This window comes from Abramis brama (genome assembly GCF_963993115.1).
Source record: "Abramis brama genome assembly, chromosome: 23".
In the NCBI taxonomy this organism is placed as follows: domain Eukaryota; kingdom Metazoa; phylum Chordata; class Actinopteri; order Cypriniformes; family Leuciscidae; genus Abramis; species Abramis brama.
In genome coordinates this window covers 30,948,618-30,964,929 of record NC_139985.1, presented here as the reverse complement: position 1 = coordinate 30,964,929, position 16,312 = coordinate 30,948,618, and the positions used below count along the sequence as shown (strand labels likewise).

Genomic DNA, 16,312 nt, shown 5'->3' with positions numbered 1-16,312 from the left:
CGGACTGAACCCTGTGTGTTCTCATTCACTGCTGCACTGCGGTTTACCCTTTCCTCTGGAGCGAGCTAATGCCCGCTGATCACTCTTGTGCCCGCAGGTGCCCGACGCCATCCTGAAATGCCAGCGTGCTGGAATCACTGTGCGTATGGTGACAGGAGACAACATCAACACGGCACGAGCGATCGCTATCAAATGTGGCATCATCCAGCCCGGAGAAGACTTTCTGTGCATCGACGGGAAAGAGTTCAACAGGAGGATCAGGAATGAGAAGGGAGAGGTACTCATATCAGGACAATACATCAAACATAACCAATCAAAGCTCTATGGACAGCGTTTGTGGCAGAATATCAAATACCACAGAAAATAAGACAGACTGGTCCTCTATTAAAAACAAACTTAAAGTAAGGTGCTTATAATGGTGCAACAATATCAGATTTTCTACACCGAGAGACAGAGACATTCACATTCTGAGATAAAGATCTGTGTAGAGCAGGATGAGTCATTCATATTCTTCCCGTGTTTTTCTAGAAGAGAAAGACTCTGTCACATCACATGAGAGTTGTTTGCATATCGTTTAGATAAAGCCACTTGCACATGCATACCCAACTGCATTATGAAGGAAAACCCGAGTGAGTGGATGAAAGCGCACCATATGTATTTGTTGCTGAAGAAATGTACATTTCCACTTTAATGAATCTGAATGAATTATTTAAAAAAATTGGTTTAAATGAATGATTCAATGACTCACTCATAACGACTTCACTTCATTACTGGATGAATCAGCGCTTTTGAACGAATCTCTTGAATGAATGATTCAATGACAAATACATTTGTTTACGGTCACGTGTCGCCACCTACTGGTGTAACGATGTAAATGATACAGTCTTTATTTCAAATAGTGATTTACTCTACTTTGATCTCTACCGTAGACATCAGTGTTTATATCTGAACTATACACTTTTATCTCAGTACTTCTGTGATAATCTGAATGATTGTAAGACAGAATTAATGATACTGTGTTGAAAAGACTGTTTATGAAGATGTTTCATGCCTAAATATGCCAACGGCTCTCTCTGGATCAAAACACAGATCTGAATGTTCACTGTGATTGTTAATGTCAAAATTTTAATAGACATAGAGCCGAATCACTGTCATTTAGGAATGAGATTGTGTTTGAATCGATATTGCGATTATTATTATTATTATTTTTTTTTAAACAATTAATCGTGTAGCTCTACAAGGTCCTAAAGCATTTTAATTACAAATCACAATGATGGTGATCATGTATATACAGTATAGTCACATTTAAAATCAAAGTCTAATTTCAACCTCAAAATAAACTTTAAGGATTTTGAAAAGATGATCAAATTAAGGTATTTAGGAAATTCCACTATTTGTGAGAGATATGGCCTGGAAAGTTACTTTCAAAAGTAATGCATTACAATATTTCATTACTCCCCCAAAAAGTAACTAATTGCATTACTTAGTTACTTTTTATGGAAAGTAACATGTCTTTCATGCATTTGTAAATCAGTGCTTACACACACCTTATAGGAATCACGGTACTTCAGTAAGCTTCAAATTCTGCTTTTAAAGCCTTAGCAACTCTGGCCTCATGGGAAGTGCATTACGATATGCTTTTTGCATTGAAAAACACCAAAGAACGAGATGAAACGACTGTCGGTGCTAATCAACATCACTGCACAAATGCTGTCGAGAGAGCTTAATGCATATTGAACCCAGAGCAAACAACCGTCTGTGGCCCTGATGCTGTTGCGTTCCAGGACTCGGATAATTTATGGGGCTTTTTTATTATGTTGTGATTACATTAGTCGCATTTGTACTCTCTGCAAGTAATACACTGCTGTTATTGATGTAGACAGTTATTGAACACATTTGATAGGTGGCCATTCAAACAAACAAGCCACACGTGAATGATGGACGCCGTGTAATTGAATACACCGTCAAATCATTTATACTGTATGTAAATGCAGTGACTTCTCTGATGAATGTTGAACCTCATTACAACAAGAAATGCCATGTTTCATGTTATATACTACTGGTTATTTTATGTATCCCATGGCACCATGATGGATGCCTGTCTCAGATCTGGGCTTCTATCTCTCACAGGTTGAGCAGGAGCGCATTGATAAAGTCTGGCCTAAACTGCGAGTGCTTGCCAGATCCTCGCCGACGGACAAACACACACTGGTCAAAGGTGAGTGATAGTGCATGAGCAACTGAGCACCAAACAGTCTCATCCAGAGCCGTACACTCTCAGAAAAAAAGCTGTCACTGTGGCGGTACCTTTTCAGAAGGTACACCTTTGTACCTAAAGAGTGCATTTTAGTCCCTCAAAGGTACATATTGGTACCAAAAGTGTACATATTAGTACCTAAATGGTACATATTAGAAACCTTTTGAAGGGTACTGTCCCAGTGACAGCTTTTGTACCTATTTTTCTGAGAGTGTAGCAACCTGGTCTCATGAAATGAAAATTTGTTTTTGCGTGCATACAGTCAAACCAAAATTTATTCAGACACCTTCAACATTTCTCTCATTATCACAGTTTATTTGCTATAGTTTAGAAAATGTAATAAATAATACCCAAATATTCTTCATTCAGTGACTACCAGTAAAATTTGGGACCAAAAATGATTCGGACACTTTGAGCTGATCATGTTTTGCTGAAGTGTTTTGTCTTTAGTTGCTAATGCTCTTTTTACACACAGACTGAACACAATGAAGCATTGCTTGGTGATTGGTTGAGCTAAACTGGTATTATCTAATTGTGTAGTTAAATTTAACAGCTGACAGATATTCAACATAATTCATGTGTGAGACAGTCTAACAGAAGGACGGACAAAACCAGTGAAATACTGTATGATACTGTAAACCCCTTGGGTAGGATTAGTGGTGAGGGGTACGTGTGTATTACCATGCACGCGAAAACTGCGTATCAAATGCATGTAAAACACATTTTTGCATATATATTGCCCGATAAATACAATGCATGCTATAGAGACACATTTCTCGAGATCAGGCTGGCGTACAGACCCTGTTTTTGTGTCTTTACATTTTTGTGAAGAGGCACATCGAGAAACTTGAAGATCACACAAAAACAACTTATTTCTTATATTTTGCTCTCATAAAATGTAGAGCCACTTTCTAATGAAGCTTATGCAATTATGCTCATGTCATCTACAACCATTACAAAATGGATCTGATGAACAAGAACTGACCTTTTTAGATTAATAATCCACTTGAGTTCATGAACGTTGGCATTTACAGCCACAGTGTGTTAGTAAAGCGATCTGGACTCAGATCTGTGATGGTTACGTAAGGCTGAACGTCAAGGCTGAAGTTACAGGATAATTAACATACTGTAAGTAAATGTTGTGCTGTAATTACATCACTGGTGGATTTCATTTCTAGGCGTAATCGCTTGATTGTCCCTGATGTTTTCACATCACATTGCTTTAATGCGGGCAGCATATGGCTGTTCATTATAAGTGTTAAATGTAATTTATTCCAGTAAATGAGTAATTTAGCAACATCTGATGTTGATAATTTTTTAAAGAAATTAATATTTTTATTCAGCAAGGATGCATTGATGAAGTGCACTAAACACAAGTATGAATATATACATTTAAACTTAAATATATTAATTATATTTTATGTCAAATTAAATAATTATATAATGAATACTTTAGATTTTGGTAACACTTTAGTTTAGGGTCCAGTTCTTACTATTAACTATAGTTGCTTATTAGCATGCATATTACTAGGATATTGGCTGTTTATTAGTATGGTAACACTTTACAATACGGTTAACACAAACTAAGAATGAACACTTCATCAGTATTTATTAATCTTAGTTAATATTAATTTCAACATTTACTAATACTTTATTAAAATCTTGTTAACATTAGTTAACGCACTGTGAACTAACATGAACAATGAACAGCTGGATTTTTATTAACTAACATTAACAAAGATGAACAAATACAGTAACAAATGCATTGCTCATTGTTAGTTCATGTTAGTTAATACGTTGTCTAATGTTAACTAATATTGCACATATTATTCTACATCCCATATAATCCTAATGATACCTTAATTAACATCCATTCCTTACTAACTATTAATAAGCAGTAATCAGGAGTTTATTGAGGCAAAAGTTGTAGTTGATAGTGAACATGTGTTCCCCAAACTGAAGTGTTACCATTTGATGTCAATAAGTTCAATGATGTTAAATAATATTTTTGTCTTGAATAAAAATCGTTTAGATGTTACCATTTGTTTATTCATGGTAGATAACAGCCATTTTGATTCCATTCCATCACATTCACCCTGTCATTTGTTCATTTTATTCATTTGGTAACACTTATACACAATAAGGTTCATTATTTAACATAAGACAATGTATTAACTAACATGAACTAATAATGAGCAATACATTTGTTACAGTATTTATTCATCTTGTTTAATGTTAGCTAATAAAAATCCAGCTGTTCATTGTTTGTTCATGTCAGTTCACAGTGCGTTAACTAATGTTAACTAAACCTTTGATTTTAAATGCTGAAATTAATATTAACTAAGATTAATAAATGCTGTAGAAGTATTGTTCATTCTTAGCTCATGTTAACTAATGAACTTTATTGTAAATACCATTAGTTTAGCTTGATATTGCACAATGCACTAGTCACATAAGCAATGCTTTGTCTGATCAAATGGTCATGCAGAGATGTTCTGGAGTAATGTGTGTGTGTGTGTGTGTGTGTGTGTGTGTGTGTGTGTGTGTGTGTGTGTGTGTGTGTGTGTGTGTGTGTGTGTGTCAGGTATTATCGACAGCACTCTGGTGGAGCAGCGGCAGGTCGTCGCTGTGACCGGCGATGGAACAAACGACGGACCGGCTCTGAAGAAGGCAGACGTCGGGTTTGCCATGGTGAGAACCCATCACACACACACACACACACACACACACACACACACACACACACACGAGTCTTGTTCTTCACAAGCTGCTCAAACACAGCCTGTCCTCATTTTCACAATCAGTCCGAGTCTAGAGCGCCCCCTAGTGTGAGCCTTTGCTTTTACTCCTGTTTTCAATTGACTTACATAAGGTATAAAACAGCCTGTGTCAGCACTGCCACACCATTTCTATTTCCATAAGTTTAGACAACATATTCCTATGTTCCTGCTCATCAAACTGACACCAGCTGTGGGATCTACCATGGTTTTACTGTCAGCCGTGTCTTAAGAGAGAACAGTCCCTCAGGCCAGTCTTTACACAACACTAACAGTGTGTGGAGAAACATCTTCTCTCTTTACCTAGACTCTGATCATCACACACTGTCCAGTGTCTCGCTTCAGTGTGTTTTCATACACTTTCAGACTCATTGGTGTTCTCTGTTTAGTTCTAGACTCAGTTTTAAAGAACACTTTACGCCAAAAAGGTTCTATATAAGGAGAATGTCTCAAATTATTGCATTATAGTTTCACGTTTAATGGGTTTTTCCATTTTTTTCTAGTGATAAAGTATGTTTACGAGCGGTTTAATTCATAAAATTGACTTAATATAAACATTTAATTAAAACAAAACCCAATGATGGGAGCTCTAAAAGGTTCATGTGCAAACAAAAAAAGTCCAAAAATATTATTTCTTATTGTTCTCTTTTGACGTTGGGCTAAAAATAAAATGACCTGTTGCATTAACTTTCCTATTTAAATAAGACTGATCTACCTTTTACGTAACTGACTTAGAAAAAAATAACTTTTTAAGACTAGCAGAAAATGGAAATGTTCTTGACAGATTTTGTGAAATGTAATCTTAGTAATGCATATTGTTTATGGTTTGGCATATCCTGGTCATGGTAACATTAATGAATGAATAAATGATCTTTGTCACTGTGGATCAAAAGAGCGATGTGAAACGACAGGGCTTGTGTCTCGGCAGGGAATCGCAGGCACAGATGTGGCCAAAGAGGCGTCCGACATCATCCTGACCGATGACAACTTCTCCAGCATCGTGAAGGCCGTGATGTGGGGACGTAACGTGTACGACAGCATCTCCAAGTTCCTCCAGTTCCAGCTCACCGTGAACGTGGTGGCCGTGATCGTGGCCTTCACCGGAGCCTGTATCACACAGGTCTGTGCCTCATGTGTGTGTGTGGGACTCGCAGTGAGTGTGCTGTTATTAGCGGACAAGTCAAGTCAGCTTTATTCATACAGCGCTTTTTACAGTACAGAGTGTTTCAAAGCAGCTTTACAGAGATAACAGGAACATAACGCAACAGAGTTTCTGTTTCTGACAGCAGATTTAGAAGAAAAGCTTAAGTAAGTTCAGTGATGGTTCATTTTTGTTTTAAAAAAGTTATTAATTTAGTTCTGTGGAAAACAGTGATGTCATCGTCCAGCTCAGTTCAGTTCTCATATAATGGTGTCAATGCAGGAGATCAATAATATTGTTGAATATTAAATGTCCCCAACTAAGCAAGACAAAAGCCAAAGGTGACAAAGGCTGTGTTTGCCATGGCAAGTTTCACTATTATTATTGCTCAAACTGGGCTCTAACAAGCCTATTAAACTTCAGCACATTTATTACCCTTCAAAAGTTTGGGTTTGTCAGTACCATAGGTCAGGACGAGTTATTTCTTTTCGGGTTTTTTTTTTTAAGAAACATGCATTAAATTGATCACGACCGATTTCCATTTAGAATAAATGTTTTCTTTTGTTTTTTTCTTCTATTTCATCAAAGAATCCTGAAAATTGAAATGTATCACAGTTTCCACAAAAGTATGAACTGTTTTCAACGCTGATATTAATCATAAATGTTTCTTGATCATCAAATCCTCATATTAGAGTGATTTCTGAAGGATCATGTGACACTGAAGACTGGAGTAATGATGCTGAAATTCAGCTTTGATCACAGGAATAAATTACACTTTACTGTATATTCACATAGAAAACAGCTGTGAACAGTTTTGAATTGTAGTAATATTTCACTGTTTTTACTGTATTTTTGATAAGTTAAGTCAGCCTTGGTGAGACTCCTTTCAAAAATATCAAAAATATTTCTGACGTCAAACTTTTGAACGGTCGTATAACTTATCTGGCACCATTTGTATTATGGACGTGAATAATCCATCAAAGCGTCTTACATGCAACCTCAGAGCAACGCACTGGCAACCATCCAACACGCTAGTATTGTAGCAGAGACTTTGTGCATTTTCTTCATACTTTAAAACCACTGCTAATATATGAGATGCCTTTGACAAGACGATAGATCTGACCTACTATCAAATCTCAAATTAGACTATGGAGAGACATAGGGCACTGGCAAAGAAACCATATTAGATTACTAGGCCAAGGCCAAAGGCTTCATCCCTATGATCTAAAATAGCATTGTTTAATTTCCTAGAGGATCGCTAACCTAATAAATGATGCAGCACTTCTAAGAGAAAGAGGCTAGACTGTGTGAAGATACCCTGATGAGAAATCATGAGGAAGAGCTCAGTTTCAGAGTCTTTTACCAGTATTATGATAAACACAGATGACTAGCAAAGTACGATGCATCGTTGAAGAAATCATCTAGCTAGTCATGACTAGCCGAAACCGTACTGTCACAAATTGGTCGTTCAACCACGTTGGTTAATGATGTTACGCAGGTGTTGGAGTAATAATACCAGGTCCGTAGCCAGCCTATTGAAAGGGGGGGTTCTTTTTTTCAAAAAGTGGACTTTTTTGCAGTTTTTCTCCTCCTTTTGTATTTAATAATGAGGTTCAAATACTTCATTTTGGTGACCTTTTATGCACTAATTTGTGCTGGATTAGCTTGTCTGCTGGTATCTTAAAGGAACACTCCACCGTTTTTTGAAATAGGGCTTATTCACCTTCTTTCCCACATTTAGATAGGTGGGCAAATGCATTTTTGTCTCAGTGCATGCGTTGTTTTAGTTTGACAGGGTCGGCGCTAGCTTAGCTTAGCACAATGAATGGAATCCTTTGTTGCCAGCTAGCATGGCCTGAGTAAAAGTGATAAAAAATAAATAAAAAAAAACACCTAATTACTTCTTGTGGCCTGCGTATTCACAACGAGTACAAATAGCGATGCAGATTAACACTCAGTGATTTCCTAGGCAGATATTGACTTGGGACTATATTAGGGGGAAGCACAGGCGAAGCACAGCTACTTAGGTGAAGCACTGCTACTTGGGTGCAGAGATATCACGCAACACATGAAATGTGAATATGTGGTATAATATGTGAATGTGAATACAGGTATAATATGGGTCGATCTATACATGCGTCATGTTTAAAATAATCACTTACTCTGTGGACAGCTGTCCATTTGGTCCATTCGGCGTGGGGCTTTTTTTCCAGTTCACTTTATCACACCGGGAAAAAAAATAGAGTAAAAGTTACAGCAGGATGGATCAACGCCGTGAAATCCTCGGTAGCTGTGACACAACTGCGGGCACGCTTGTCTTGATCTGACGCGCTGAGCCTGGTCATCGATGGCAGTAACTTGTCCCACTCTCTACAGCACAGACACTCTATTTCAGTCGGCATAGATTGGCATATTCCCCCACATTCACACCACCAGTTCGTGTTGGCTCTCATCCTCACGTCCTCAGGCTGTTGAGCGATCACAACCTCCTCCTCCTCCTGTCATTATATTTCCAAAGCACGCAGCTCATCTTCTGAAAACTCAGGTATGGTTCTGGCTCTGGCACTTGACTGTCTCAGAAGTCACCCTCTTCATCTCTCACAAAGTTAGCCATGTTCATTGCCATTCATGTACTATAGGAAAAATAGCCAGCTACTATTCACGCCGGTATGTTGACGGAAGTCGTGGGATTTCATGTGTTGCGTGATATCTCTGCGCCCAAGTAGCAGTGCTTCGCCTAAGCAGCCGTGCTTCGCCTGTGCTTCCCCCTAATATAGTCCCAAGTCAATATCTGCCTAGGAAATTGCCTAGTGTTAATCTGCAATACTGTTGTGAATACGCAAGCCACAAGAAGTAATTAGGTGGATTTTTTTTTTTTTTATGACTTTTACTGAGGCCATGCTAGCTGGCAACAAAGGATTCCATTCATTAAGCTAAGCTAAGCTAGCGCCGACCCTGTCAAACTAAAACAATGCATGCACTGAGACAAAAATGCATTTGCCCACCTATCTAAATGTGAGAAAGAAGGTGAATAAGCCCTATTTCAAAAAACGGTGGAGTGTTCCTTTAACGAGCACGCTTTTTGATGCACCTAAAATATTTACTGCATTGTTGTCAAATTGCTTCCTCATGTAACACCTTTGTCAGTCCATACACAGTTCAAAATTTTAAAGACCACACTAACAACAGAATAGATTTAATGAACTGAAATATTAATAATAATTCTTCTCATCATCATTTCTTGACTCTCTGTCAATGCCTCTTTGCTTGTTGCTGTATTTGTCTTGACACTTATGGATTTAGTACACTGGTCAGTTCCAATCATATTGCACAGCCAATATCACTGAATATCCCACTATGTTTTATTATTATAATTACGCTACGTTTATATGGCTATTATATTGTAGACTATTGAGTGGATAAAATATAGAAATCCTTTTAATTAAAAAAAATATATATATATATATAACCCCAGGGGCGGAGTCAGCCAGACGATGTAAACATTCCCAGACATTCCCAGGAGATTTTTTTCCCATTTACGTCAGCTAAATGCACTATTTTTCAGGCTGTTTTAGATAATAGAGTGCCTAAAAATCTATACACTATCTGGGAAAATGATGATAGTTACTCAGTAAAAAAATAAAATAAAAAAATCACCCAGTAGAGCCTACAACCTATTTTGTATTTAATTGTTCTCCAGCTGTAGTGAATCCAAAACACCAAAAATGTTAAGGATGACTCATTTTTACCCCTGGCAACTAAAAAGAGGCAACCATTCTCTGACTATTTTTAAGTTAGCCTACATAGGTAAAATTGGAATTTGGTGTAGGCTAAACATCATTACATTGTCCGCGGTTCGTCTGACGCTGCTTCTGAATCTCTCTCCGGCCGGTGAGGTTTACTGTTAGTGTTCCGTATAAAAAACTTTGATATGTCCATATTAACTTCAGCCGGTTAGCCAGTAAGCTCGCTACGACGCCGGTGAAACATACAACAGCCCGCCAGCCTCTGATGACAACGACGTTCGTTATGGCAGTTGGCAAACAAGCTGAGTGATGCGCGATGCATTACCGTCCGCCACCACGCACGGTAATGGAGCTTGTGTTTCATTTTTTGCCGCTCCAATCAGAAAGACTGAGAGGAAATTTTAAAAAACCTAAAAGATTCGGGGCTTTTGACAAAACATTCGGGGCTTAAGCCCAATTAGCCCCCCCCCCCCCCCTCTCCCTCATTCAGAGGTGATGCTTCTTCACCGTTGCTTTGAGAACTCTCTCTGAACTGCACGCGCGGCACACACACACGTCCAGCTACAATAATCATATTAATTTGAAATAGCAACCCAGAATATTTGTCACAAGCATTGATTAAAACAATGATGACAATAATCACATGAAAAAAAAAATAATAATAATTTAAATTCTGGACCTTTGGCAGTGAGGGGGGGTTCGTTCGAACCACCCGAACCCCCCCTGCCTACGGGCTTGAATACTTTTAATGAATCTGTTTGAGATCGAATAAATGCTAGATGTTTTACTATAAATTAGACATGACATCTATTTTGCTTTATTTCCAGATTCAATCATAGGCTCGTTCTTACACTAGGGGCCCTATCTTGCACCCAACGCAACTGACTTTGTCCACCGACGCATGTTTCATTCCTATTTTGCACCCGACGCACAGCGGACTTTTCCCTCCACAGACGCACGTCGGTAAATTAGGGAATGAACTTGCGCTCCCGGGGCGGTTCAGCGAAAGAGGAGGCGTGTTCCGGCGCAAACGTTCCCTGGTGCTATTTTGCAGTTTCAGAAAACAATTCCGCCACAGACCAGGAGAAACCTCGTCTAAAGTCAGCGGCGCGTTATTCAGATGCTATTTTAAGGGCGCATGCTTGGCCATAATGTAGCGTGTGCACAACACACACACACTTCTCTCATCTACACAGACACAGTTCACATTTTGCAAATCATACATAATTACAAGGAAAAATATTCCACACGAGGGAAATCATTGTGGTGTCCATGAAGATGTGAAAAAATAGGCATAAATCTAGCTTACACATTTACCCAAATTATCATACGCCTGTTTAACCGAAGCTAATTTGGGTGTGTTTCTCCATCCCCAATGTCACTTCTCTGTGTTTTACGGCCCTGACGAGAACGTCGGTCTCCTCGGCTGTGAACCGCTCCTGGCAAATCCGCCGTTATAATAGCAATCCGCCATGGAACAAGCGCGCCTGCTCTTAAAGGGAATGTGAGATGTCGCTCTGATTGGTTTATTTCACGTTACGCCCAAACCACACCTATGAGTAATGAAGCGACTTCAGACCAACACATTTTAGATTTGCATCGAGATCCGCCCACAAAGTGAGGGCGCAAGAGTCATTTATCCCGCCGGTATAATAGCAACAGCGCCGAGACCCGCCCACAAAGTTACTTGCATTTCACGCTTGATACTTACATTTCAGATTGTTAAAATAGGGCCCTAGAGCTCATTCACACATGCGCACTCTTCAAAAACGACGATTTAAATCTCTTGACAAACTAAAAGACGTAAATGGCATTTGTATGTATTCTAAATTAAAGATATAGATTGCACTGACTGTCAGCTTGATTATTTTGCTCAAGATCAGGATTTATTGAGTCCACATGTCATGCAAACTAGAAACTCTTCTTCTAACCACAGGCCGAGAGCTGTCGTTCCAAACACACAACTTTGTGATGCTGTTTGCGAATGTTCGTTAGAACGATGGTTTCGTGAAACACAGACTCATTGAACTGCTGATAAGGACAGAACTTGCGAACATAGTTAGCTATCGATGCTTTCGGGAAACACACCCTGTCTGGAAAATAACATCTAGCTCAGTTCAGCATGTCTCACTGCTATAAACGCTGTGTTTTAAGCTGATTGTTTATTCTTCTTTCAGGATTCTCCTCTGAAAGCAGTGCAGATGTTGTGGGTAAACCTGATCATGGACACGTTCGCATCTCTGGCTCTGGCCACCGAACCGCCCACTGAGTCTCTGCTGATGAGGAAACCCTACGGCCGAAACAAACCCCTGATCTCCAGTACCATGACCAAGAACATACTGGGCCACGGTGTGTACCAGCTCACCATCATCTTCACGCTGCTGTTTGCGGGTAAGTTGCGTCATAGGTGAAGTAGAGCTGCACGGTTAATCTGTAAAAGATCGCGATCTCGATTCAATCATCCACACGATCTCATTCCAAAATGACAGCGATTCACAGTATCATTAATTCTGTCTTACAATCATTCAGATTATCACAGAAGTACTGAGATAAACGTTTATAGTCCAGATATAAACACTGATGTCTACGGTAGAGATCAAAATAGAGCAAATCACCTTTTGAAAGTAACTTGATGCTTCAAATAACGTAATTGTATCAAATATCGTTACACCAGTAGGTGGCGACAAGTTACAATTAAATTTGAATATATACACATATTACGAAATGACAATCCGTGACGTTCTACTCTGAGCTGTTCATGGCAACAATACTCAATGTTTAACAATGTACACTGAACAATAACAACAATGCAAACAATAGCAACAATGTTCATGGCATCAATGTCTCCGCCGCCGCAGTAATAAACTCTTAAAAAGAGAGGCATTTTGGATGTTCAATTTACAAACCATGTCCCTTCTAGGTTTAAATGAAGATTATGATCTGTCTTGTTTCTTATAAGTTGTTGTTTATGTGTTTTTTTTTGTGTGTGTGTGTGTTTTTTTATGAGCACAGCGTTCATGAATGGCATTTCTTGCCTGATGTGTTATTGTTCCCATTAATTCCCGTCCAGTCTATGAACTCTTTATTTGACTGTTCTAACTTGGGTTTATATGTACATTTATTATTATTATTTTTATTTTATATATATATATATATATATATATATATATATATATATATATATATATATATATATATATATATATATATATTATTATTATTATTATTATTATTTATTATTATTATTTTTTTTTCTGATTTGTAATTGTTTCGACATTGTTTGTAATTATTCACTGTTTCAGATGAACTTAAAGTGAAGTCTGAGGACTAATCATTTGATTGTTCAATCATGATTACGATCACCTGAAGATCTTCAGCGTGCTTTCTATATAGTCATTGAGAATACTTCACACTGATGAAGGCAAAGAGCCGAAACGTTTGTCAATATCTCCTGTCAAGAATAAATAGAGTGCAGACATTTGCATTTTTGAAACAATATCAATGCCAAAATGAATCTGGTGGTACAAGTCTGAAAGTTGAAAACACAGGCAAAAAAGTTGTAGAAACAAGCAATAAAAGCTAGATATCAAACTAATAATCGGTTTTACTGATATTTCCACCGAAATTTAAGCATTTTCCCATAATCAGGTATCGGTTTTGGATTCACCGATAAATGGTGCGATCTTGTGGGCGTTTTGAGAATTGCATGTAGATCTGTCAACAATGGTGGTCAAAGGTAAAATATCTTGCCTCAAAAACAGAAATAAAAGAATAAATAAATATCGGTTCTGTATATCGGTTATCGGGCACATAAACACGGAAATAATTGGTATTGGAATCGGTTGTAAAGAAAAACAATATCGGTCGATCTCTAATAAAAGCATTGCTTACACACATTGTAGTCTTTTTAAAAAACACATGATTTTCTTAACTTTTTGTTTAAAATTTAGCTTTTTTATGAAACTTACCCACATCAAATTTTGATTTAAAAAATATTTTTTGTTTGTTTAAAAGCAGTGGCTCTATTCTTTTGATATATTGTATGTTCAGATATTCATCCAATAAAATATTCTGGGGGCCATGACATTTTTGTGAAAATGATCAAAAACGCTGGCGGTAGCTGGCAACTTTTTTTTTTTTTTTTTTTTTTTAAGTTGGTGGGTAAAGGAATAGTTTCAAACCTGTGTGAATTTCTTTCTTCTGCTGAACACAAAAGAAGATATATTGAAGAATGTCGGGAACCAAATAGTTGATGGACCCCATTGACTTCCATAGTAGGAAAAAAAAATCCTCTGGAAGTCAATGGGGTCCATCAACTATTTGGTTCCCGACATTCTTCAAAATATCTTCTTTTGTGTTCAGCAGAAAAAAGAAATTCACACAGGTTTGGAACAACTTGAGGGTGAGTAAATGATGACAGAATTTCCATTTTGAAGTGAACTAATCCTTTAAGAGTTCTGTGAGGAAGTTACACTTTTTACAAATCAGAATCTCGTAATTACAGTAACTCTGACATGGTGTGAACGCACACACGTTCATATAGGATGTGCATATAGGATTATATTGATAGTGTCTTGTGTTGTGTCCAGGTGAGCAGATCTTTGACATCGACAGTGGCAGGCACGCGCCGCTTCATTCTCCTCCATCTGAGCACTACACCATCATCTTCAACACCTTCGTCATGATGCAGCTCTTCAACGAGATCAACGCCCGCAAGATCCACGGAGAGAGAAACGTGTTTGAAGGCATTTTCAGAAATCCCATCTTCTGCTCCATTGTCCTCGGCACTTTCGCCATTCAGGTACCAAAGTCTTCTCTGTTCAAATAGGTTTTTCAGACAAATTGCCATTGATTGTTTCCAGCTAACAAAACATGTTTTGTTCACGTTCCCATTAAGTTACGAAAATGTTATTTCTGAATGTTCTCTTTGTAAATGTTAATTTACACAAACCGAGAAAGTCAAAAAGTGTTCGGTTGTGCCCCGCTCTCTCCTACAGTTATAAACAGACTTCACCACACCGCTTTACTAGTTCTACACAGTTCCATTTTAACATTTGGTTTTTAGATTGTAATCATTCAGTTTGGAGGGAAGCCGTTCAGTTGTTCTCCTCTGGACCTGGAGAAGTGGATGTGGTGTGTTTTCCTCGGGCTGGGAGAGCTGGTCTGGGGTCAGGTAATACTGTTCAATATTCTTTCAAATCTTTTTACCACCACAGCTGTACGCTTACCCAGGTGTTTCCACGATCTATGAGCTTTTTCTTTTCTTCCCACAAGCTATCAGACTCCTGATATAGATATAGACCACTATATCTCACTGAATCCTATATATGCAGTGAAGCTCATGTGAACTGGGTTATTGCAATAATAGTGTTTATTTATAATGTGGAATAACTGTATTTATATGCCGCCAATTACCATGTGCAATATCATTATTTATATGCTGCTGTCAAACTCTTTTTAGTGTTATATTTTAATGCACGTTGTAGCATTTTTTATTATATTTGTATATTTTTATGAGCCACTGGAACGGACGAATTTCGTTTATATGTGCACTCTATCTATCTATCTATCTATCTATCTATCTATCTATCTATCTATCTATCTATCTATCTATCTATCTATCTATCTATCTATCTATCTACAGTGAGGAAAATAAGTATTTGAACACCCTGCTATTTTGCAAGTTCTCCCACTTGGAAATCATGGAGGGGTCTGAAATTGTCATCGTAGGTGCATGTCCACTGTGAGAGACATAATCTAAAAAAAAAATCCAGAAATCACAATATATGATTTTTTAACTATTTATTTGTATGACACAGCTGCAAATAAGTATTTGAACACCTGTCTATCAGCTAGAATTCTGACCCTCAAAGACCTGTTAGTCTGCCTTTAAAATGTCCACCTCCACTCCATTTATTATCCTAAATTAGATGCACCTGTTTGAGGTCGTTAGCTGCATAAAGACACCTGTCCACCCCATACAATCAGTAAGAATCCAACTACTAACATGGCCAAGACCAAAGAGCTGTCCAAAGACACTAGAGACAAAATTGTACACCTCCACAAGGCTGGAAAGGGCTACGGGGAAATTGCCAAGCAGCTTGGTGAAAAAAGGTCCACTGTTGGAGCAATCATTAGAAAATGGAAGAAGCTAAACATGACTGTCAATCTCCCTCGGACTGGGGCTCCATGCAAGATCTCACCTCGTGGGGTCTCAATGATCCTAAGAAAGGTGAGAAATCAGCCCAGAACTACACGGGAGGAGCTGGTCAATGACCTGAAAAGAGCTGGGACCACCGTTTCCAAGGTTACTGTTGGTAATACACTAAGACGTCATGGTTTGAAATCATGCATGGCACGGAAGGTTCCCCTGCTTAAACCAGCACATGTC

At 38.2% G+C, this 16,312-nt stretch overlaps 1 protein-coding gene across 11 annotated transcripts in view; it reads left to right on the top strand.

Annotated features, from left to right (window-relative positions):
• atp2b2 (ATPase plasma membrane Ca2+ transporting 2) overlaps nucleotides 1–16,312 on the top strand; it is a 184,025-nt gene that overhangs the window by 156,111 nt on the left and 11,602 nt on the right. For all 11 annotated transcript variants that reach the window (XM_084100829.1, XM_084100830.1, XM_084100831.1 and 8 more), the window contains 7 exons: nucleotides 98–277; nucleotides 2,131–2,218; nucleotides 4,842–4,948; nucleotides 5,963–6,154; nucleotides 12,099–12,312; nucleotides 14,511–14,722; nucleotides 14,987–15,094. In XM_084100829.1, the coding sequence (XP_083956955.1) occupies nucleotides 98–277; nucleotides 2,131–2,218; nucleotides 4,842–4,948; nucleotides 5,963–6,154; nucleotides 12,099–12,312; nucleotides 14,511–14,722; nucleotides 14,987–15,094 (1,101 nt within the window). The remainder of the gene's footprint in view (nucleotides 1–97; nucleotides 278–2,130; nucleotides 2,219–4,841; nucleotides 4,949–5,962; nucleotides 6,155–12,098; nucleotides 12,313–14,510; nucleotides 14,723–14,986; nucleotides 15,095–16,312) is intronic.